Raw genomic sequence first — 26,511 nt, forward strand, 5'->3', positions numbered from 1 at the left:
CCAGGACAGGTAGTATTTTGTCTGAGACGGACGTGTAGTTGAGTGGAGCTGTGGCACAAATTGAGCGGGACTGGTTGGAACCTGTCTCAGGCAAATGTATGGTAGCTCACTGTATGAATATACAGCATGTATGTACCACAAATCTTAGTTTGTCTGCTTGGCTTGAATGGGAAGTGAGGTGCATGCAGGTGCTGAAAAAATGTAAAAGTTCATGCATGTGCCACCTAGTGGCTGTGGCTGAGTGTGGGCAGAGAGGACTGCTCTATACACACACACACACACACACACAGGCCATTGTAATGCATTGTATGCATTGTAATAGAACATCAAAGATGGCAAAACAAATTTACTATAGAGCACATTCTTAAAAAATAACTTAAAAAAAAACACAGAAGCTCTGCTTCTTCATGACATGAATCCATACCTTTGTTACATTCCCAATGAAGTACTGTAAAACTGCTTGGGATTTTAACAGGTAGCTGCATATACAGTGCACTGCACCAGATGTTTAGAGGATGTTACATCTGCTCTGGCTCCCTGTTATATTTTGTACTCAATCCGAGATCCTCCTACTCATTTGTATTTCCCTCCACGTGACTTTTGCTTGCACTGATATGATGATGAGTTTTCAGTTGAGTGCGTCACACTGCTGATGACAGAGTAACTTGTACTGGGGGTCTCTGTTACTCTTAGGTGTGATTATCAGACAAGCAAAATAGGAAAATATATAAGGTAAAATAATCTCTCTCAAGGTAAATTTCAATCAGTAACTGAAATCAATTACAGTATATTCCTCTCTGTTCAAAACATTTTAATGGAACATTTCTCTCGATATTTTTTTTTTAATTGTGACAAATTTCAACAAAATTGGCCCACTGGAAGAGAAATTGTTTCATGCTGACAGATAGAAAGGCAGACATCACAATGACAGTAAGTACTTTTCATGCTTTATGAGAACACACCTCAAAAATGAAATAATAAGAAGCCTTCCTCTGTATAATGATTATTTGTTGGTGTCACAAGAACACATAAAAATTGACAGCTGCCAAGGTTTGGCTGTCACAAAGTGAAACCTGTAAGCACTAGGTGACAAATTAAGAATTTCAGGCTGAGTTAAATGTGTGACTCTGGGCAAACCATTAACTCTGTCTTAATGAAAAGCCTTAAATCTGCATGTGCCATAAATGTCTTTTGTAATTATGCTAATCCACGAAGCATACTGAACTGAAAATGCACTAGGTGTGCCATCCCTCAATTGACCATGCTCTTTGGCACACTCCCTGCTTGGCAAAGTCAATTACACTATTGTTGCCAGAGTCACAGCTGAAGCATTTTAAGGAGGTGTATCTAACATCTTAAGCACTTATTCACCGACAGTAAGAGTCCGTCTTTTTAAAATAACAATAGAAGTCTGACTCACCTGTATCCACGGCCCTAAAAATAAATGAGGTGGCAATAACTTTGATTGATCTGGCACTTGCCACTGACCTTCCATTATGTGAGCTTTATTACTCACACCAGGGGCCTCATGTATAAACGGTGTGCACGCACAGAAATGTTGCGTACGAACGTTTCCAAATTCAAATTGCGATATATAAAACCTAAACTTGACGTAAAGCCACGCACATTTCCACGGTACCTCATTCCCTGTCGTACACAAGTTCTCCACTTGGTTTTGCAGACTGGCGGCACCCAGCGTCAAGGCAATGCTACTGTTCCTGTGTGGTTTATCTTTCTTTTTCAGATCCACATCACTGACGTGGCTTTATAAATGCGCTTAAATTAATCGCATATTGTTTATTAGTTTAATGCATCTGATTGTAATTAACCTGTAACAATATAATGGTCCACAGAATGGTCAAACTATTCTAAATACTATAGCTGCTTTAGCATTGTTACTCTCACTGCACCTTCTTTTTCTTCTTTCAGCTGCTCCCGTTAGGGGATGCCACAGCGGATCATCTTTTCCCATATTACTCTCACTGCACCACACGGAGCAGCTGATCGGAAAGAGAATTATTGGTATACAGCATCAAGCGCAAGCTGCCTCAGCCATGCTTTCTATTTGAACTGCTTCACACACGGCAATCACTTCAAAACCTTTACTGTACGGACCTCGCGGTTCAGAAAGAGTTTCATCCCAAGAGCTCTAAACGCAATCAATCAGTCCATCAACTGCTCCTTGTAGAACTGTTTGTACTTATAAGTACAATTACCTCACTGTAAACTTGCGATACAGTTATAATATTGCACAACCTGAGCCACTTTACAAACCACTTATTTACAGATGATGACAATATCACTTTTAAGATGAAATGCAGGAAAATATGTTTATTATATTATACAGATAAGACTAACATAATTTAAATAACCTATATTGTTAATAATTAAAGGATACGGTGTCGCTACGCTAGCAAGGATCTGGCACTCCGTTCATGGATTGTTCTTGCATCGCACTGTATGCTTCACTGGGACTGGCGTGAAGGATAGAATAATTAAACATGTACTACAAAGATATTTCAATGTTCCATAAAAGTTTTGAAGAATCGGCGTTATAAGCTTACAGATGGCTTAACGTCTATTACAGAGCTGATTGTTTGGCGATTGGTTATTTGGAGAAAGAAAAGGAAGGACAGGAATTGGAGGTTAGTATGTCTGAAAGAGACAGTACTGCTGCAATAAATTATTTCATTGAAGGTTGCGCACAATCACTGCACCACCGTGTTCCCATGTTTAATAACATGCTTTAACTTCTATCGTCATGAAAATGATATCACATATACATCTCAGTATTTTAATTATTCAGAGAGCTGTAATATCATGAAAGTAATGGATTCTGTGTCCTGTCGGAGGAAGAGAAAGCCGGTTTAAGAAGCACGTTGTGATTCACACACATAGAACACATAGAAGATCAAATACAAAACAAAGCATTTAAAGTACTACTTTAGTTACGATGGGATTTGAGAAACTAGTAAATTAAATTATTTTAAGATTAGGTTTATGATGTTCTGCTTTAATGACAAAATTAACTATGTGATTAAAGTGGAAACTTCAAGATTAAAGTTGACATTTCGTGCTTTTTCCCCACTGTGTGCCTTTTTTTTTTCTCTGTACCCTAATAAGCTTTCATATGACACTCAGAAGTGGGCTACGACTCACCCTTCACGGCAACTTTGATATGCGACTTCTTTTTTATTTCGGGCACTGTGCGACTTTGTGAACTTGGGCTTTCGGGTTTCTCTGACACGCTATGTCACTCGATCAGCTTCCTTTTCTTGTTTATACCACTGTTTAAACCAACAAATAGTACATTTTTCCTTGCCTCCACTTAGTATTCGCTGAAATTGTTCTATTTTTCCTCGTGGTTTTGCCATTGTCTTTTCACAGAATGCTGAGCTTATGAGCTATTAATATTGATTTACATATTCAAAGAGACGTAATTCTGGGAGGAGTTGGGGTGGGACAGCAGGCACGTGCACATACGTTACTTTTCACGCTGATCGGGATTTATATAGCGGAAGAACGTGGAAGTTTGCGTACACACAGATTCCTGCATCTGGATTTTTCTGTGCGTACGCACATTCCCGCTTTTGTGCTTACGCCATGTTATAGTGTTATAGAGTATGGTGTTATGCATGAGGCCCCAGGGCATTTTGAAGTTTTTAGCTAGGATTCTTAATAAAAAAGAAAGATAAGAAAACACAGGTAACATGCCCAGCTTCTACACAGGCATTGATTTGTCAGTAGTTAAACCCACATCATTGGAGCTGGGAAACAATCATGCTAGGTGCCACAATATTGTGCTATCCAGAATGCAACATGGCTTGTTCTGTTGTTATTTTAAAGCAAACTAGGGGGCTTCACCCCCTGCTCACTTTGCTTGCCAACCCCCCATCCTGCGCTACATGCCAGCCACTACGCCTCTCTGCCGCTCGTGTATGTGGAGTTCACTTTCACCAAACAGCAAATCTTTTAATTCTCATGGATATGCCTCTTCGTTGGGAGGAAACACTTTTCTGATGGCAAACTTTAAATCTGAACAATGTATTCAATCTTTTCGCTGTTCCGTTATTTCACTGAGTAATAATTTCCATTTACTATCACTTTTTTGAGACTTTCGAATTTTAGTACTTTCATTACCTCATTACCTCTAACCTGCTCTGTATGTGTATCGCCTCAACGTTTTGGAACCTCTTTATGACATTCTACTTTGTCATCTACTTTTTGTCATTTATTTCTGGCCCCAGGCGTGGTTAAATCTCTTGGCACAAAGTCTCGTCTCATGGAATGTGAAAGTATCTCTCTGAAAAAGTCACATCTTGTCCCAGGCTAAAAGGTCTTGTCTCGTCCCAGGATTTTTTTATATAATAGAGAGAGAAGAATTACATCACTTGTAATTCTTTTTTTCTGATTTGTAACACAAAGTCAGTGGCTTACAGAAAGTTTAAAGTCAAGTACTTTAGTGGAGTGAATTCCAGCTGCACCTCAGGACAGTCATGACATGACATTGTAGAGGTCTCAAAGTTAATAATTAAAATGGAAGTGGCAGAAGCAGCATATATAATGATGCCTGTAGTGGCCATAATGGTATGGACCCATTTTCCTTTAATAGATTTCATGCTACAATATTCATGAATTTGTCAATTTAAAGTTGAATATTAGAAAAGAATATTAGAAAAGATGTGATGAGCAATGTCTGAGATGAATTCTACTTCTGAAATAATATGCAGAGTGCATGAGATTGTTATACCCACTTTATGATGCCCATTGTGAGAAGAGTATAATACTTATTATACTAATTATTTAATTATTTAATTGATATTTTCACAGCCTAACCCTGGCATCAGTTAAGCAAATACTGTATTACAATTGCATTAATACAAACTCAACGGCTTACAAGGTGCTTGAGACTGGCAAAACTGTATAAAGTTTGCCAGCCATGCCACAGTACTGGCCCTTGCAGGCTTCCACATGATATAACATAACTGATAGATTTTATCAGAAGAGATTTACAGACAATGAACTTATTAACTACACTCTAATTGATCTATGAGGATGCCACAATGTGGCAGATAAACTAACAAGAAAAAGAATAAAAAGTATGACTTGAGGTCCATCTGGTGCATTGCACAGTGAACTAAACAACAATATGGATGCAACAGGATCCATATTATTACAGTTCTCCTTACAATGTACAATTCTGAAATATCGAAATGTCACAAACCTTTAAATTAAGAGAGTATACAACACGGAAAAGGGTTTCGAAGTGAGATGTTGTTCATTCTAAATCTCTAAAAAAGTAAAGACTGGTAAATAGTTGCAGATTCAAATGAAGAAATAGCATTAGTTCTAAAAAGCTGCCTGTGCATAAGTGGAAAATTTACCTACACTAATTAAACCTTTCAGAACAACTAGCCTACTACTCAGTGATTTGAAGAAAAAAAGCTATAAAACAAGGCTGTAAAGAAAGTTTATTGTTTATGAAGTGTGATTACATTTTTTATATGTACTGTATAATACATTGTGTTGCAATTTGATTTTATAGTTGACCAGGGCAAAGACTGGTTGCATCCTAGCTTACAGTGGCTCCAAACTAGATAAGTAGATTTTAAAATGGATTTAGCGATGGATCAAATCCCTTTCCTACACCTTTACAGTGGTATGTTTTTTGTTAACTGCATGAGTTTTGTATTAAATAAGTGGTATAGGCTTAACTTTACACATTATCTTTGCATATGTGTCTGTTTTTGTTCTTCTTTCCACACCTCAGAACTAGAAACTCTTTTTACCTTTCTCTATTTTGGAGTTTTTATCAACAACGCTTTTATATTTATTTGTTGGTCTGGAATGAAAACAGTATCAAGTGTGCACAACGGTACTTTGAACCGTTTAGTGACTGTGCATTACTGCATGCTAAATGTGTTATATATAAGATCAATTACATTTTATGACCACAGGCTAAAGGTATGAGATTTGAAAAAGAAATTATAAAAACTTTGGTAAACGAGAAACAATTTAACGTGCAGACTTCGCGCACCAAACGCATGAATGCAGTCATAATATCTTACTGACAAAAATCAAGTAATCATATTTAAGTTTAATGCATAACATGCACACAACAGCAAACGTCAGTTATATTAAATTAAATCAATACATTAAGTCACTAGAATGAATATATTTAGTTGAGACTTAAGGATGTATTGTGCATATTTAAAGGTATCGTTGTTATTGATGATGATCCACTCCCCACCACAACTCTAGTGCAGTCCCTTTGGATTTGGAATCGCACCACAAAACCGCATCAAATACATGCTAACGTTTGTTCTCAGCTCCTCACGTAGTTAATGCTGCGTTTTCTCTAAACAATATTTAATATAGTGAATTTCATAAATCAACTTACCCCCTATCCACCCAGCTATAAAGTCGTCTATTTGAACACGTTTCATTTTGTGAACACTTGCACCAGCTGGTATCTACACAAATACCGACATTGCACGGGTCGCTTAGCCAAGTACGCCTCCTTATTTCTATCAAATGTAGGCCTATGTCCAGGAATCTTAGAAAATTGCACAGCAGTCATTACAGTGTCTCACACCTGTAAGGCAGCGCTCTAATGTTTTCACGGTCAGCAAATCGCTGCGCTGGAGGCGTTTCCGCGAGCCTCCCATGCGAAAGACTTTAGGAATAGTTTTAGTGTAAGTCGGCCTCGCCTCGCACAGCCAATCAACGGGGAGAAACGGCGCAAACAAAAATAGCCACAGAAACGTGAGCAGGAAAGATACAGAGGCGCTTGAAGGGTATCATTAGCCCGTTCGATAATAAAATAACGCGCATCTGTTTTAAAAATATCATTTCTCACATTTCCACGAGCGTTTCTAATTTTTCCAGAAGTGCATTTACTGTACCCTGTGCTTGTAGAGGTTCAGCTTTACATTTCTTTCTTTCATTCCTTCTTTCTTTCACTTACATGTCGTCTGAAAGTAGCTGTTTTAATTTTTTCTTATGGGTTGTATTATTTATAACACAGTTACAGTGAAATATACATTCTCCTGGATTTATTTAGGTGTTTATACTGTACTTGAACTTGCCAAATTAGCAGATCAAACTAAAGTGAAGGGCTCTCATAAAGAATTCCTGCACTGAATCCTTGCCTTATACATGTATATTATATATATATGTATATATATAGAATGGGAGGGAGAAAAGGGAGTATCATATATAGAACAGTACCCTCTGCTAGGGCCAGTCCCATTTTTGCCATGTAATTAGCACGGAAATTAAAACATAGTGGATTCAGTAATTGACATGTCACATTTTATAACATCAATTTCGAAACAACTGTATTTAATAAAGGCTTTATTCAGTATATGTTGTGACTATTTGGCTGAGTTTATGTGGACTAAAGTAAAGGGTTACATGAAGGCTTTCTGTTTCCTACACAGTCTAGAAATTGCCAACCCAGATTAAGTGCTATGCCCACCTGTCCATCACTGATAGAGAAGTCTCAGTCTCACTACATCTCTACCTTTTGACTTGGTGACAACAGCTTGCTGTACATTTTCTCTGAACTTCTGCAGTCACCTCCAGTGGTGTGCTCATGTAGTTTTCTCACCAACAGCAACTTCAGCAAGAAATAGGGATTATTACATCTAGTACTCCAACTACATATGAGTTTACATATTCTTCCCAGGTCCACAGGTGCTCTGGTTTTTCTCTCATAGTGCAAAGGAATGCAGGAATACAGATTAGGTAAACTGGCAATGCTACATTACAACCTGATATGTATGGATTCACCCAATGATGGGCGGGCACCCTCTATAGGTATTGTTCCTGTATTGGGCCCAATGCTTGCTTACATAGATTCCAGCTGCCTCTTGACTCCATTCTGGATAAATTGGTTTGGGAAGATGGAAGTATGGATGATTGTTAATGTTTTTAAATATACTTTACTATACTATACATAGTCTATATACAGTATGTATGTATATAAACATATGGATGTACTAGCCATTCAGTTAATCATTGGGATTTATTTTAATTTGGCTTAGTGTACTGTAGGTGAGTGATGGTGTGTGCATGAGTGGTTTTTCCATAACTGAATTTCCTACTTTGCTTTTTCCTAGTGTTGTTCCACGCTTACCACATAATGCACTGGATAAGCAGGCTGGCAAATGAATGGTTATGTAGATAAATCTGACCAAACAATATATATATTGTGACAAGTCTATGGGGGGTACCAGCCACCCAACCCAACATAGACAGATGCAGGAGGCACATTGATTTTTATTTTTCTTCTCCTAATTGGAAATGCCTTCTCCGTTTCACACAGGTCAAGCACAATATTTTTCTCTTCTTCTTTTCTCTTTCTCCTCCACTCCTCCTTGGAAAGCTTCGTGCCCTTCCACCTGACTCTGGCTCTCCGAGTAGTGTCTGCTGGCTCCTTTTATATGTTACCCGGAAGTGCTCCAGGTGCTTGATGACCTACTTCTGGCAGCACTTCCGGGTGTGATGAAAGAATCACCCATTTGGGCTCAGGAGCAGCTGTAGCACCCCCTGGCAGCACCTATGGATCCCAACAGAGCTGCACCAAACTCCAACTCCCATGAAGCCCTGCGGGAGTCCCAGGCACCACTTCATCCAAGGGGGGCTGCCATCTGACCACGCTTGCTCTCCTGCTCCTTCCAGCTTGGAGGCATCCTGGCATCCACGACAATATATATATATATATATACATTTTTTATATATATATATATATATATATATATAAAATATTATAAGGTGCAGTTGGGAGGAGTAGTAATTGTTGGTACAACGCTGGAAAAATTGCATCGCAAAGGAAGGTGACTATGTAGAAAAGTGAGGCAATTTGTTTTTGAAATTCTTATCATTATAGTTAAAAAAAGTGCGTAAAGTTCTTGAGCATCCACCATATATATATATATATATATATATATATATATATATATATATATATATATATATATCCATCCATTTTCTAACCAGCTGAATCCGAATACAGGGTCACAGGGGTCTGCTGGAGCCAATCCTAGCCAACACAGGGCACAAGGCAGGAACCAATCCTGGGCAGGGTGCCAACCCACCACAGAATACACACAAACACACCCACACACCAAGCACACACTAGGGCCAATGTAGAATCGCCATTCCACCTAACCTGCATGTCTTTGGATCGTGTGAGGAAACCAGAGCGCCCAGAGGAAACCCACGCAGACACAGGGAGAACATGCAAACTCCACGCAGGGAGGACCCGTCTCCTAAGCGAACCGCAGTCTCCTAACTGCACCACCGTGCCGCCCCTATATATATATAATATATAATATATATATACACATGTACATTAATACTGTCATACTGAGGGGGCTCTCAGACCCCAAATCCAGACCACAGATACTCCAAATTACTCTTTATTTGGCACAAACCTTCTCATAGACTTTAATAAGAATAACATTATTTCTGCTGTCTCTCTCTCTCTCCTCCACCTTTCAAAACAAAGGTGCCAAAGTGGTTCTTAAGAGTGATGCCACAGGCAGAACCCTTTTTGGTCCCTAAAATAACCACTCATGTGAAAGTTTGAGAAAGAACCTTCATTTATTAAGGTTGGTAATAGATTCTATAAATAGTCATGAATATGTGATAACAGATTGGTAAAATACTAATGGATTCATGATTTTGAAATTAATTTTGGGCATAAAATCACATAGGCGAAGCAAGTCGTTCCCTATTCTGCCCCTAACTCTGACTCACTTGGCTGAAGCAGAGAGGCTCTTTCTATAGTCAGACCCAGGAGTACCTTCAGTACATCATAGACATAAGTAAGAAGCACTTCTGGGTCAGAGGGAGTTCCAAGATAATAGGGAAGCCTCCATCCTGTGGCCCTCTCTAGAAACTCTGAAGGATCCCAATAGGGAGCTTCACCTCACATACTGGGTGAACATATGTCTATGGGAGGAAGTCTTCCTCTTTCCTTCCATTACTGTTATTTTTCCAATCAGGTTCTTCCAATCAGGGAAAGCACCACTAAATATCCCAGCTGGGATGCCAACTCATCCATGCCCTGCATTACAATACATATACAGTATAAATCATACTGAAGAAAGGCTTTTATAAAGCTACATTAATCCTCATTGGACTCTCTTTCATCAAATCACTTTTAAGAAGTTGCATCTTTTTCTAAGAACCAATCAAAGTTAAAAAAGCCAGCAGCTGAACTGAGAATCAGTCATCCCTGCCTTTTGTAAGGAAATGTTACCAATAAAATTCTGTTCAATAGAATACAGAGCTTCAAGAGAAACACATATTCCTGCTGCATTCCAAACTGAATTCTAAGTTGAATGTAAGTTGTAAAACAGGTAAGCCAGGGATCTCCTTAAGAGGAGAGCTGAGATGAAAGCAAGAATTTGCCCCTGGTTAAGCCATTAGACTGTAGTGAACTATGCAGGCAATCCACCTCTCCAGTTTTTGGTTTTTATATCCTAATACTGTACTGGCCTGTTCTACCACTGGATTTTTCCAGGTATTTCTCTTAGATGAATTGTGTTGTTAGATAATTACTCAAGATCATGAGCAGTATGTTGTTTTAAGGCTGTTTGACTAAAATGTAAATTTAAATATATTTGTTTTCATCACATTAATGATGGCAAGAAAAAATAATCTACTGTTAAAGATGAGTAATTATTTTCCATATCTAGTGGCGAAAATCTTAATCTTACTGAATGTGTACAGTGTGATATTTTTAATTAAATGTGATTCTAAATTAATATGCCTTTTGGAAACTCTAAATCCACACCTGTAATGGAATTCCTAAAAATTTCTTTAAGCTTACATCTGAAGCCATTTTATACAGCAACAATTTTGATATCCGTGCAACTCCTGAATAAATCTGTCATGGTTCATATGATTATTATACACATTTAAAAAAAAAAAAAACTTTGCTTTCTGACAACAGTAACAAAAAGTTAACAAGAAACAATGTTTTGTTTTCTTTTTAGAAGAAGTTTAAGATATTTTTGTACAACACATGTTGACAATTATCCAAGCAGCTGCATTTCCGCAAGTAGAAAGTTTGCGTGATTTGATTTTTTATTACCGTATATACTCACTGATAAGTTTTCCCGCAGATAAGTCGGGACTTGATTTTACTGTATAATTTCTGGTATTTTATAATGTCAGTCGTATAAGTCGAACGCAGAAAACTCACGCTATTGGTTGAAGAGATTATGATATGCTAACACCCACCTGAGAGAGTAACCACGGGGCACACTGCCTTTTTTTCTATGTATTGTGCCTACGTGACCACACAGTAATAGCCAAACTATTCTGAAGCAACGTTTGCACTGATTTGTGCTTTTTGTATCTCACACCCTCATACACCTTTAGCTACGATGGAGTGTTCGATCAGAAGAAAATATGAAGCTGGTTTTGAATTAAACGTCATTGAAGTAGCGAAAGAAATTGGTAACTGTGCAACTGCAACAAAATCCGATGCGTCTGAGAAACTGATGTGAGATTGGAGGAGGCAAGAAGATGTTAAAAAAAAAATGTAAGTGTTGCATTTTGAACTTATGTATAATAAGTCAGGGTCTGATATTTATGATTGATTTTTCGGGTTTCAAGACCCGACTTATATGTGAGTATATATGATAAGTATGTATCATGTGCTGTGGTTTTTTTTGTGTATTTTGTTCTATCAAAATTGGTTAATCCTTTAACATCAAAGTGATCATGCCTTTTGTTTTGTCTCATCACATTAACATATTATTTGACAAAAAAAATATTTGTTTCCTGAATTTCCTAAATTGGAATACAAACTTAAATTAACATTTAGTTGTCACATCACAGCAAGTGTGTTACACTTGTTGACAAATAATAACAAAATTAGCAAGATACTAATCATAAAGTAATATGTTTAAAAATTTGATTTAAATGATAAGTTTTGTATTTTTCAAACCACAGATATTTCTTCAAATTCATGGTATATACTAGTTAGCACATGAAACTGAGTTTAAAAGTGAAGTATATATATATATATATATATATATATATATATATATATATATATATATATATATATATATATATATACTGTAGTAATAAATAGCCTGGCCACAGACACACATGACACCAATGTCCAAAAACACACGGGTTTATTTACAGTCCTATTTACAATTTAGTTCCACTCTTGTACACACTATTCCTCAGTCCTTTCTCTCTTCAGCCGCCTCCACTCCTCTCTTGCAAATTCTGTCTTCCTCCTCCCGACTCCGGCTCGTTGAAGGGAGTGAGGCAGCCCCTTTTATCATGCCCCGGATGTGCTCCAGGTGCTTAATGATCTTCTTCCAGCAGCACTTCTTGGTGTGGCAGAAGTGCTGTCCTCCAGGGCTCAGGAACCATCCAGGCAGCTCCTTGGTTGGGCCACGGATCTCCACAAGGTTGATCTTCTAATCTTATATCCATGGCCCTTGATGGAAATCGGGGCTGCCCTCTTGCATCTAGGGAAGATATCGCCCCTTCCTGATCCTTCCCTGATCTAGGTGTCTCGATGGGGCAAGGTCCTGGCCATCTGTCACAATATATATATTGTCATGGATGGCCAGGGCCAAGCTGGAAGGACCAGGAGGCAAGAGCAAGCGTGGCCAGATGGCAGCCCTCCTTGGTTGCAGTGGTGCCTAGGACACCCGCAGGGCTTCATGGGAGTTGGAGTTTGGTGCAGCCCTGTTGGGATTCATAGGTGTTACCATAGGCCTCTAGCTCACTGTTGTATTTTAAAATGGAGCGAATGAGTACCAGAGTCCCCATGTGAAGAAAAGCCTTAAAACTTATCAAATACATCCACTCTGAAGAAGCAAAAGTTTTGATTTATGAAAACATACCTTAGATATTTCAGAGGCATGCTTGTGACAAAAAATGTAAATTGGAAATAATACATTTTATGACAGATTGTTGGTGCTGTTTACTTCAAGTAATGATATGTTTTCTGCTTGCTTCTCTGCTTGTAGCAGCCGCTGTGGGTGCAGTTATGACAATCTATGGCACTTCTTGATAGACATTAAAAAAACTAGAAAATGAAAGGATGTGATACAATGGATTAAAGCGCCACAAACCAATTACTGTATTTGTAATACATAATGAGCTGCTCTTGCTGAGGATATAGTTAAAAAGAACTAAGGGCAACATGTCTGAGTGAAAACTCACTCTCTAATACCAATCAATCTGTATATACAGTACATGAGGAGAACATGCAGACTTAATAAAGTATCTGGCGCCTTTGTGGAATGATAGCTCTGTGCTGCCACTCTTCCTATGTTAAAACATTTGTACTGAACTTACTAAACTTCACCCTCATTTAACCTAGGTGAATTAGCATTAATAAAGTGGGCCCAGGCTGTGTGTGTGTGTGTGTCTGTTCACCCATGGCTTCCTGTATAGGGATTGTTCCTGCCTTGCATCTGATGCTGACTGGGATAGGCTCCAGCTGTATCGCAACCCTGTCCTGCATAAACAGTTTATGAAGACTGATGGATGAATACCTATAACATCTGTTCAGTTCTTGTCACATGATTTGCAATCTCAATATTCCCTCTCACTGAAGTACACAGATGCATTATCAATTAGTGCAAAATAAAGAAATAAGTTTCCATATAGTGAAAGAATAAAAGTGATCATGTGTCTTTTTTCAGTCATTACTATTCTAAATGTCTGCTTAACAGGGACAGCATTTCACATTGTGCTTAGAGAGGTGCCATGGAGGAAGATGAATGGGGTAGCTGGTGAAATAAACCATATAACCAGTCACCTTTTACAATAGCTGAAACTCATAATAGTGCTTTGCTTTTTATATTTTTTGAATCTTAAAATGACATGAATATGTGGTTTTTGCAATATGTGTGTAATCTCAGGACACAGATCAATACTCAATAATATTTTTGGCTTAAAAAATGGACATACTTGGTAAGTTTTAAGGCTCTTCAAATCAGAATTCTGGTACCAATTAACTTTATTATAAAATGTAAGAGTGAGCTAGTTATTTTTTAAATTCACTGTAGAAAATATGCTTCACTTTAGAACGCTATTTTATGTGGCAAAGTAATATATACCATAATTGAGAAGAAATAACGTTAACTTAAATAATACAGTACTTATCCTTTAGTTTGTGTATTTTAAATTATTACTTCTGAAAATTGCTAAAAACAATTTGTTTTCTGTCTCAAGATTCTGAAAGGTCATTCTTCAGCACTTTTAAAGCCTGTTGTTTGCTGTTTTTTGTTTGTGCCAAAAAATCTGCACTCACGATGACATTGACAGAATGTTTGTATGGGGTCTCAGCCGTTGCCAAGTTCCTTCTAAGCTCACTATTGTTAATTTAAGTTAGACAAACTTTTTAGACCTGAAGTGAAATTGCCAGGGACAAATAAACAACTCTTTCAAAGCAATAAATGTATTTCTGATCAAGAGGTAATATTAGCCAGTCATAATTATTTTTATGGAATTATTTATCTTGGAAAAATAAATAGGTGTTAATGTTTACCAAGAATTTGTTTTTCAGTATTCACTTCTCAACAAAAAATAGACACATAGCAATAATTGATTACATGTTTCTCATAGTTTAAATTGTTGTTTTTATAAATTACTTTCTGGCTCTACTTCACTATATTGTTCATCCATTTGATTTTTTATTTCTAAATTTAAAAAGAACTTAACACCTCTCTTTGTGATTGCAATGTCTGATCAGTTGTCATTGCTGGTAGCACAGCAGAAGACAACTTTTCATTCATTAAAATCAAATAACTTTATCTTTAATGATTAAGTTCTCATTGAAGGAACCACAGGGGATAAGATTTTATAAATTGGATCAAGAATGGGATTATAAAAGGTTTTGTTTTGTAATATAATGCAGATATTGCATTTGAAAAAGCACACAAATGTTTACCGCATTTTATTGAAACTATATTATTAGTGGTCCTCTTATAATACTTTAAATTGCAGTCATACATTAGTTCAATGTAAATGCTGTTTAGGTGCATGAATTCTTTTCAAAATTAAATCTGCGTCTATTTCTGGAAGATAAAAACAAACAATTCAGTAACAGAAACAGAAAATTTAAAATAGCTATCTGTGTGTCAATGTCTAAGACATTTCACACAAGACCATTTATGTCAGGGCAGTATTGCAATAAAAATGCAACTGCGCATTTTAATCAGATCACAGATATGTGTGCTTTCTGGATCTCTGCCCATTTCACAAATAGCCAGCAAAGAATAGCCAATGTCTGCCTTGTTTATTCTTGGCAAGAATTCAGCAGCGCCTTGACTTGGACAAGTATTTTTCTTTCTTTCTTTAGAATTAGGCCTTAAAATGTTTAGTGTCATCTTGAGATCCTTGCAAAACATTTCAGATTTATTTAAAAAAATCTTAAGTTATTACCCTTTATATCTTTACTTGTATCTTTGGCATAATTTAGTTAGTTCAAGTTCTTCTTAGAGAGTTAGTGCTTTGCATGCTTTTTGATTACGATTTCTGTCTGATGTTTTGATGTTGGTACCATCAGTGCTTTTTTTAGCGCTTTCAATCTAAGCCTTTCAAGTTACAGTATTTCAATTCATTTACTGGCCTGCCTATTTTGTATCTCAACAAAACAATAAGGTTGTATTCTATCACAGGACACACTTATGCACATGCTTACTGTACATTCACTAACATAAGGACAATTTAGACTCAACATGCTGATCTTTTGGATGTTGGGCAGAAAACCAGGTTACCTGGGGAAAAACCCATGCAGACATCTATAATATTAACACACCTAAAAACTTATTGTTCTTTTAAGACTTAATTTCGGCAATACATCAGATTTGGTACATAATAATTTAAAAAAGGAATTCTGATATGCCCACCTGCTGTTTAAATATGCTCAAAGACACATAAATATACAGGACCGATAACATCATATAGTAAAATTCAGCAGTCTTGTGTAGTGGGAAGTATTAATTAGCTACCTATTGGATGAGTACATATGATTTAGAACATCTGCCCTTCCGTTCTTGCGGCTCCACCAGTGCATTCAAAACATATTGCAACTACCAAACTGTTTCCAGCTTTAAAAATCTTTTTTTTTTGGCAAAATATTCAAAGTACTTGAGGTTAATTTCAAGCATCATTAGTGAAGTACTGATTTAATTAAAAAGAAAGTCATGCAAATCGAAACCTCACTGGCCTTCCGTTTGTCACCAGATAAAACAGTCCTTTGGCACAGAATCTACAAGAATCATATATCCTCATTATTGTATAAAAGACAGGACTCTTCACAATTAGAATCACGCATTAAAGCCTGCAGGTGACCTTTACCACCCAATTGATTTATCAGTCCTATGAATGGACATTTTAAGTGTTTATTTGTTTCACTGATTTCATTTCCATAATCATGACTTTGTTTAAGATACTGTATTTCCAAAAACATAATATAAGTCTGGGTTATGAAAGAATAGTATTTCATTGTGCATCTGACTTTAAGGACATGAAACAATGTTACACACTGATCAGTTTGAAGGCACAGGCAACCATGCAACAATATATAAAAACAACTCAAAGAATTTTCCTTTCAATGATCCTAGGAGACAATGGGAAGAGGACATTCAAATTATCCTCTCAGAAAATGAGTGGAAGTCAGTTGTAGATAGATTACACTATAGCTCTGTATGTGCCGAGCACTCAATAATTCAACATATAATTTTTCATTGATAACACTTATCTTGTTTAAAATTGTCCAAAATATATTCAGGACAAGATACAAGTGTTGCCATCTAGCTCGAGCACCACTAAGCCACATGTTTTGGATAGACAACAAATTAACATAGTTTTGGACTAGAAGGAACAGCCACATAAAGAAAAAACATTTGATAATTTTGAGTTAAATTAATGTACAGTTGCTATTTAAAGTTAAAGAATAAATATTCTTGGTAATCATGTGACAGTGTAATAGAGCAAAGTAGACATGAGGATGAAGAAACCGCAAATTTTCTTAAAACTGCTTGGTGCAGTAAAATGGAAGATATAACATGATTATAATTTCTGATGAAATTACCTTATTTTTGGTGCAGTGGTTGCCATTTTTTCACAGAAAAAGATTTTTTTTACAGGTTAACAATGCAAAAACATATTATATTGGTCTGTATGTTTAATTTCAGTGCTTCATTGTTACTGAAACAGTGCTTTACTGATTTACATTTTATAGTTTTTACCCTTGCTATTTAAGTTTTACACAGTAAAATTAACAGCAATTTTACAGTGTAAAACATGATATGTTCACCTTATCTTTTAAATTCACACTGAAGACTCACAATTTTAGTATTTTGTACAGCAGCAGGAGCTGCTGATTAGCTGTGCATAGTCCACCTCTATCTTTTAGTAATTTTTACAAAATGCTGTATATGTAATACAGTAAGAAAGAACTCTTGCTAACCTCCCACTGTTCTATTTCTCTTCTCAGTGTCTTTCTGCAAGATCCTGGTGCCACTACTCTACTTGCAAGCTGTTTTCCCGCCAATGGAAGGGCATCTGAAACCCTGGGAGCCTTGGAATCAACAGATGGAAAGATTCTGTCATCAAATTGGATGGTCCAGTCCAGCACAACACTACTGCAGAGTGCCCAGAAAGGGGTGTGTAGCGAGTTGACTGAGGTCAGTAGGACTCTAGTTGTGTCTCACTTTGTCTGGTGTAACTGACTGTGGACCCACCTAAGATTTTTTTTTTTCATGGATGCTGATGACTGGCCAGCTGGGGATAATTCAATAATTCATTAATGGACAGATATAGCTGGCCTTCATTCATGTTAACCAGTTTTGAACGACTTCATGTTGTGTCTATTGAAATAAATCTCTGTCTGTATGGGTACTTATTATGTAATTAGTAATTTGTAGTTACTTTTCAACTTTTCTCAGCACTCTGTACCTGTACTCAATGAAGAACACTCAAAAATAAACTGAATTGCAGCTCAGATCCACCTTGAATTGTTGTTTGCATTAGGCACAGCTGTTAGTTTCTGATGGCCCCAGCATGATTGGGTATAGTAATAACATCTATTTCTGGTCATATAAATGGGCACTATTTAAGATGGTGGGACATATATTAAGACATCCTCACTTAGTATCAAAGTACTCTCTATACAGGACCTCTCCCTCTCTTTCTAGCATTAAAAGAATATGAAAGGCACTTCCAAGAAGATGTTTGCATTAGGACTGTAGCTTTTCATTTTGTGTTCTCACTGTCACGTATCCATTCCCTATTTCTCACCTGTGTTCTGACAATTATGCCCATCCCTTGCCTTAAATTTTGCCTATCCTTTATAGGTTTTCCTCTACTTTTCCTTCTCATTTATAAACCCTCAGGCTACTCTCTAAATACAGAGAGCTAGGATAGGAAAGTTTAATATAAGTTTAATATATTTGAAATAAAAGTCATCCTTCACATATATAACATATATAATCTACCCCAAAATCTTGTATTATTAACTGAAGCATTATTTTTCAATTTCATGAAATAACATGTATCTTCCCCACTGACCTAAAATGTCAATGAACAGGTACATGAAGTAAAAATCCTAAGACTTACCAAATAGGCCCCTTTGAAGTTGAGAATGTTGCCTGAGTATCAGTTTATGTCTTCACATAGCACATATATTGGAAAAGTGCACATTTACAGCATTCTAGCAAAATATAATAAACTTTAATGACATTTGGCCATCTATTTCATTCTTCTAAACATATGTGATCACTTTACTCCCTTGGGGCATGGTTTATAGTAGCTAGTGTCATGAATGTTGAACTTGCTATTATACTTTGTTAGAAATTTGATCATGGCTATATATTTTATATGGTAACATTTTGTTCTGCACAATTATTTATACCAACATTAATATATCCAGGTATAAAAATGACAAAATTTTTAGCTTTGTGACTGAAACCATATCCATATAAGGCAACATGATAACTCTAATAAAAAGCTATAAAAGACAAGATAAAAGAAATAAATAATTACAGCAAAAGTTAGAGGAACATTTAAAGCCTGTACCTATTGTATATGATAAGGCTGAATGCAACTTGTGATTGACAGTGTACATACAGAATGGAAAATGTATAATAATCCCTACTGAGGACAAATTATTGTATTGTGTTTTTTTTGTATTTCTCAATTTCCACCTTAAACATGAAACATGGATTCTTGCACAAACATTGTGCTATGGATCATTCTTCGTTTAATTGTAACATCAGTCACAATCTGCTTTAATAAAGATTTTTTGAAAGATCATAAAATATAAGATGTACATCTTCATTCACACTCAAGCCAATATTCATTTTCATCTCATACACATCATAGATAGTCATGTAATGGCTAATTCTTCGTTGATAATAATTTACTGTCATCTGTGAAACAGTGTAACTACATATGATATATTAATCTCCAATTAAGTTCCATTTATCATGGAGGCTATAATAACATGTCCTTCTTACTCACAGAAGAACTGACAACTTAACTCATTGTTAACAGATGGTGACTTTGCCAAATGCCAAACTTGACAGATTGATTTCTTTATTGCAACCAGTAATAAATCTCCAGGAACCTGTTTAATCATTTTAACTGATCAAATAATATTTTATTCTACACACAAGAGGAAACTGAAGACCAAAAGGATGAAACAATTATATGATTTAATCCTTTTCTCCAAAGAAATATACTGAACACTCATACTACAACTATGGAGAAATGGTATGTCAGCTACAGAAAAAAGTAAGCCATCAATACTATTTCAGAAGTCAATATTTATTCAACAAAAATGTCATGATTTTGTGTTGTATAGGAATAACTTTCACTTGAATTTGTTTTTATTTTTTAATTCAAGGACTCTGTTCCTGTCAGTTTTACTCTATATGGGTTACATGCTGTGCTTTGTTTTGGACACCATTCATTCACCTGTCATTTCGTTCTCAGTTCAAAAACTGCATATTAAATGCATACCACAACATCAGGTTTCATATGCAAAATTAGCTGGATATCACCAACATATTTGAAAAAAAAAGTAATAAGAAAAGCTACAGTGTCAGATGGTTACATATCAAAATTTTATATAAAGTTATAAGCTAGCTATTTTGATGCTATCTGTAAGGAAAAGGAGAAAAAATCCTCACCTTAAACCTTTTCTTAAGCATGTATAACATTTTCTTCATAATAGGACCTTAAAATGTGAACGCTCAGTCCAGTTTCTCTATTTAGCACCGCTGTTAAAGTATCAACCAAGGGTATCCTTTCCATTATTTTCCTTCATGAAGCCGGGTTTATCAAAGGCAGATGGCCATTTAAATTTCAAATCTACAATGTACGGTATGTTCAATGGAATATACATCCAAATTCCTGAGGCCTTGCTGCAACAAGATTATGTAAAGGCATGACAGACTTGAATGGAATTACTAATTTGTCACCTTCTGCAAATTTTGGGTTTAGCACTAATACACATGCATGTATATTTTACTATAATACCATAATTTGCAAATATTCCTTTATTTCTTTGCTTTAATGTATAGCACTCACTAAGCAGCTGTCAGTCAAATCATTCATTTTTCTCTGTTACCCATCACTTGTCCATCAAGGTAGCAATCTTGTTTTTGTCTAGTTGACTAATCACTGATATTACTATGTTAGTGTTTATTTGTAGATCTGCCAACCATCAAACAAAGTGTCAGCTGCCTCACATGATACCATACTGAATGGTTGTTTGGCCACAAGTGGTGTTTATAGTCAGTATTCCAGTCATGTGACACAATACTTACAACACATAATGTTATCATGTCTCATTAATTTAAGAAGGTAGTGTGTGGTTACTCGGTATTCAGGCATTGTATCAATTTCACAGAATAATCTAAACAAGTAAATTCATTAGTGTTCGTTAGGGTCAACAAAAACAAGTTAGACAAAGAACTCTGCTTCTTTACTTGACTATAACTTTGGCTTTGGCGTGGGTAGGCTTTCTTCATTTGCAGACCCCTGCTTATTTATCTTTTATTGGTAGATTTTTTGGTCCTTTTCCTCTTTAAATAAAAGAAAATTACCCAGAAAACTGGCTCTTAGTAGGTGTTCATTACATCTCATTTTTGCTAATCTGAGCTGCTTCCAATTCTACACCTAAGAATCAGCTTTTTTGTGTCTTGTCTGGGGAATTGTTTAAAAAATTGGTCAAAAAATCGAAATATTTTTCTCTAAGTCACTGATATCATTTTTAAAGTGGGAGAGCTTAAGACAAAATCCACCAACCAAGAGACTTATTAAAGTCAAAACCAGCAAAAAAGAGCATCAGGTTAGATGTTGCTTATCAATAAGCTGTGCAAGCTAAACAGACGACCAGGTAAGAGTAAGCAGGTAGGCAGGCAGGTAGCAGACGCTAGAAAGGATCGGCCAGCTGCACCATTAAAATGAAAAGGAAGAGGATTTGGCCAATTGCACAGTCCAGAAAAGAACATAAACTTCAGCCAATCCAATGCAAGGATTAGCAAGGTATGCAAACATGGAACATAATGTAGAATGAAAGACTAGCAGCCAGCAAAGACAAGACAAAGTTAAAGGAGTTTTTGGTATGCTCTGAAACACTCACATTACAAACAGGCAGGAAATATAAGATTATTGTCATGTTGATGTCAAGAAACTGTATGGACCACAAAGAGAAGATAGCTAGTGGAAGACCACTTAACTGGCTTAACTCATCTCTGCACAGGGAAAACAAGATGACAAGATAAATTATGTCATTACTTAAATTTTCAAAACACACAAAATATGCTGCTGAATCATTTTGATAGGATGAGAAGACAGAAAGGAAAATAATATGTTATATTAAAATGCCTAGCAGGCCATTAAAGATAACCTGGGGAAAATGAGCTAGACAAATTGTAGAGCCTGAAGTGCTCCACGTCCGATAGTAGTGCCTGTTTACAAAACTAGGATCTAACAAATTTAAAATCACCACAGAGCTAAACAACAGAACAACATTCAATGCAAAGAGAAATATGCAACATGGCAGACATGTAAAATGAAAAATACAAGCAACAGTAATCAAATAGTAAAATGCAGCAAAATGTCAAAAGGGTTCAAAACCTTAGACATGTCCACTGGCCTCCTTGAAAAGGAAAACTGGGGGCTGTGGTGTAATATAACCATTTTTTTCTTGGTGAAAGCACATTTTCTCTGAAAAAGTTTCTTTTTTATTGCCTTACAATCAACACATAATGTAGAACAACATATTAAAGAAAAACAGCACTTAGTTTGACTTTTAATGCTTGCAAAACAAAGCATCAGTGTTGTGTAATGAGCCCAACACCCATACCTGATTAAGAGCAGGCAAAAATAACTTTTTACAAAGTGATTTAAGAAAAAAGTTAAATTTGCCAAAAAAAACCTACTCAAATCAGTTTTAAAGTATCTGCTATTAAGTATACTTAGGTATCAAGTAAGTGCAAAACTTATCCAGACTTTATATATTGTCACACACGTGTGCATGGGAGGCAGCTAAAGGGCCTGAATGAGAAAAATTCCTTGCCAGACCAAGGGGTAGTGGAGTACACTAAATCTTTATCTTCTCTGCAGACCAGTTATAGAAAATTACGCCTGGCCCTGATGACATCACTTCTGGTTCTGAGCATATTGATGACGTCACTTCCGGCCCCATTGATGATGTCACTTCCTCTGCTTACCTTTAAAACCCCAATCTTGACAATCTCAAATCAGTTCTGTGTTGGACTCGAACCTGTAAAACTAATTTATCCATTTGCAGCCAGGAATATTATACGGGTGGCTGCCCCAAACCTTTTTTTTGGCTCCTTTATATGTCTGTCGTTGACAATATATTCTTCTAAAAAAAGCCTACAAATCCGAAATAACTGAGGCTACCTCTTTTTTTTTGTAAGCCATATTACAGTCACTAACATATGATCCAAGTAATTGCCACTTGAAACACTGGCCCCTAATTGTGGTGCAGGCACCACAGAAGAGGTGCGTAGGCTTTCTGTGCTTTAAGAGGGCGTTACTCCATTCCAAAAAGCCTTTTCGTGAAATGTATTTTCTTAATCTACTGCAATTACAATTCATTTAAATAGAAAGCATTTTTAAGATTTAAGTGTCATCCCAAAAAAATAACATTTTTGTACAGGTAACATGAAACTATATACAAAATTGACAGAATTTGTATAATAATAACATTAGACATCAAAGTAGATCCTAAATTGATATTGCCCATAATTGAAAATTTAATAAAGTACTTTACCATGACTTCATCATGTATAGTTTCACATTCAAAGCAGTGGCCTTTTTCTTGGACTTTCCCAACTGGTTCACAATCTATTTTTAAGAGATGATGCCCAGGTTAATGTGAGAAGACAGGTTATTAACACACACAACAAGATGAGTGAAACACAGCATGTAAATTAACAAGTGTACCTCCCAAAGCCTTTCCACCATGAGGATAGTGTCTAAAAATGGAGCGTGACAACATCAGCTGTGGAAGTAACTGAGACTGAGATTGGGCATCCCCAGTGTCCAGCTCAACTCGCAAACATCTAACCTGGCCTCATTGCATAGGCTGTGGTGAGGTGTGCATGGAGTGACAGTGTAGATGATCAAGTGTCAGAGCCAGCAGCACACATTTGATTCTTCTTATATGTACATTATTGTAAAACATTTGTTCCTAATGCAGTTGAAACCTATATTTTTTATAATTGAATGAGTAAAACATGTTGTGCATTTGTGTAGAGTATTTGTTTTCTCATTTAATATGTCAGGAGCAAATGTGCCTAGCAAAATATATGAGAGTTAAAGTAGCCATTTACATTTGAAAATGTGTAGTTAAGAAAAAGTGAAAGCAGAAAGAAAATTGTATACTCAGATGAAGTAGAAATATTCTCTAAACGTACTTTTTTACTCTACAGCAGGGATCTGAAACTCCAGTCCTAGAGGGCCACAGTAGCTGCAGGTTTTCATTCTAACCCTTTTCTTAATTAGTGACCTGTTTTTGCTGCTAATTAAATTCTTTTGAATTCATTTTAATTGACTTGCTTTTTAAGATTTGGAGTTTGAGATCACTGCTCTACAGTACAACACTGCTATGCACATATAAGAAGTAGTAGACACATTTTTGCATCATCATTGTCAGAACAACAATGTCTTTATTAATGTTGCTGTTTTTTTAAGATCTTTAGCTATGTCCACGTGACTTGCTTCAGAGAAAACACCCAAAAGCTGAATTGCAAAGCTTCTTGGAAGTGAGATGTTAAACCCCTTGCGGCAGACAGTCTAAATTTGAGTTCAGTCACTGATCTTTTTTCCATCTTATTCAAAGCTTTTTTACAAAAATCCATCCATCCATCCATTATCCAACCTGCTATATCCTAGCTACAGGGTCACGGTGGTCTGCTGGAGCTAATCCCAGCCAACACAGGGCGCAAGGCAGGAAACAAACCCTGGGCAGGGTGCCAGCCCACCGCAGGGCACACACACACACACACCAAGTACACACTATGGACAATTTAGAATAGGCAATGCATCTAACCTGCATGTTTTTGGACTGTGGGAGGAAACCAGAGTACCTGGAGGAAACCCACGCAGACATGGGGGTTTACAAAAATCAGTCTAATTAATTCTGCTTTAACTGTAAACTCACATTTTGTTCCTGTTTTGTTCTGGTTTCTTTCTGTAAATGGAATACTATGTAGCATTTTGATCTTCCTGCAGTCAATTTTATTTAGATGTTTTGAATTTCTGTTTTTAAGCCACACTTGTACTGTTACATATGAGGATGTCCTAGTTTAATTTCATGGTGGCACAGTGGTAACACTGCTGTTTTTCAACAAGGAGAACAGGGTTCATAGCCTTGGTGCTCCCTCTAAGTTCTCCCCATGTTTGTGTGGGTTTCCTCGCACAGACCCAAGAAATGCAGGTTAGGTTAGTTCACATCACTTAATCGGCCCTACCTTTTCCAACCTTTGTGGCGGCACAAACAATTGTTCCACATGCATCCCTCCATGAATTTAGCTTGATCACCAGAGCGTTAGATGAATCAAGCGCAATTGTCAATGCTTTTTCTCTTTAGTCAATGGAGGAGCATAATTTTCACAGTGGTTATTGGGGCGGGGGTTCATCCATTGCAGTCCACCTGCAATGCTGCGTGCTCACAGTACGATGGACTGCAACTGTGTCCAGGAATTGTTCCTACCTTGCGCCCAATGTTTACTGTGAAGGATTCCAGTGTACCCGTGACCCTGCTTAGAATAAGTGGGTTTGGAATTTGATGGATGGATATAAACTGCTCAAAAAAATTAAAGGAACACTTTGAAAACACATCAGATCTCGATGGAAAAAAAAATCATGGTGGATATTTGTACTGATATGGACTGGGTAATATGTTAGGAACAAAAGGATGCCACATCATTTGATGGAAATGACAATTATCAACCTACAGAGGGCTGAATTCAGAGACACCCCAAAAATCAAAGTGAAAAAATGATGCGACAGGCTAGTCCATTTTGCCAAAATTTCAATGCAGCAACTCCAAATTGTACTCAGTAGTTTGTATGGCCTCCACGTGCTTGTATGCATGCCTAACAACGTCAGGGCATGCTCCTAATGAGACAACAGATGGTTTCCTGGGGGATCTCCTCCCAGATCTGGACCAGAGTATCACTTAGATCCTGGACAGTCTGAGGTGCAACCAGGCAGCATCGGATGGAAAGAAACATAATGTCCCAGAGGTATTCTATTGGATTTAGGTCAGGCAAGCGTGGGGGCAAGTCAATGGTATCAATTCCTTCATCCTGCAGGAACTGCCTGCATACTCTCTCCACATGAGGCCGGGCATTGTCGTGCAATGTCAAGGAACCCAGAACCCACTGCACCAGCATAGGGTCTGACAATGGGTCCAAGGATTTCATCCTGATACCTAATGGGAGTCAAGGTGTCGTTGTCTAGCCTGTAGTGGTCTGTGCGTCCCTCCATGGATATGCCTCCACAGACCATCACTGACCCACCAACAAACTGGTCTGGTCATGCTGAATGATATTACAAGCAGCATAATGTTCTCCACGGCTTCTCCAGACCCTTTCACATCTATCACATGTGCTCAGGGTTAACCTGCTATCATCTGTGAAAAGCACAGGGCACCAGCGGTGGACCTGCCAATTCTGGTATTCTATAGCAAATGGCAATTGAGCTCCACGGTGCCAGGCAGTGAGCACAGGGCCTACTAGAAAATGGCAGGCCCCCAGGTCTTTCTGAATGTTTGATCAGAAACATTCACACCAGTGGCCTGCTAGAGGTCATTTTGTAAGGCTCTGGCAGTGCTCATCCTGTTCCTCCTTGCCCAAAGGAACAGATACCAGTCCTGCTGATGGGTTAAGGACCTTCTGCGGCCCTGTCCAGCTCTCCTACAGTAACTGCCTGTCTCTTGGAGTCTCTTCCATGCCCTTGAGA

The 26,511-nt window shown here is 37.1% G+C and overlaps 1 protein-coding gene across 1 annotated transcript in view; it reads right to left on the reverse strand.

Moving 5' to 3' along the window:
• Positions 1–6,669, reverse strand: part of slc25a48 (solute carrier family 25 member 48) — a 39,236-nt gene extending 32,567 nt beyond the window's left edge. Inside the window, exon 1 of the mRNA XM_039775910.1 lies at positions 6,401–6,669. Coding sequence (XP_039631844.1) covers positions 6,401–6,446 — 46 coding nt within the window. The 5' untranslated portion in view covers positions 6,447–6,669. The remainder of the gene's footprint in view (positions 1–6,400) is intronic.
• Between the last annotated feature and the right edge of the window lie 19,842 nt (positions 6,670–26,511).

The sequence above is a fragment of the Polypterus senegalus genome, chromosome 13 (assembly GCF_016835505.1).
Source record: "Polypterus senegalus isolate Bchr_013 chromosome 13, ASM1683550v1, whole genome shotgun sequence".
NCBI lineage: Eukaryota > Metazoa > Chordata > Cladistia > Polypteriformes > Polypteridae > Polypterus > Polypterus senegalus.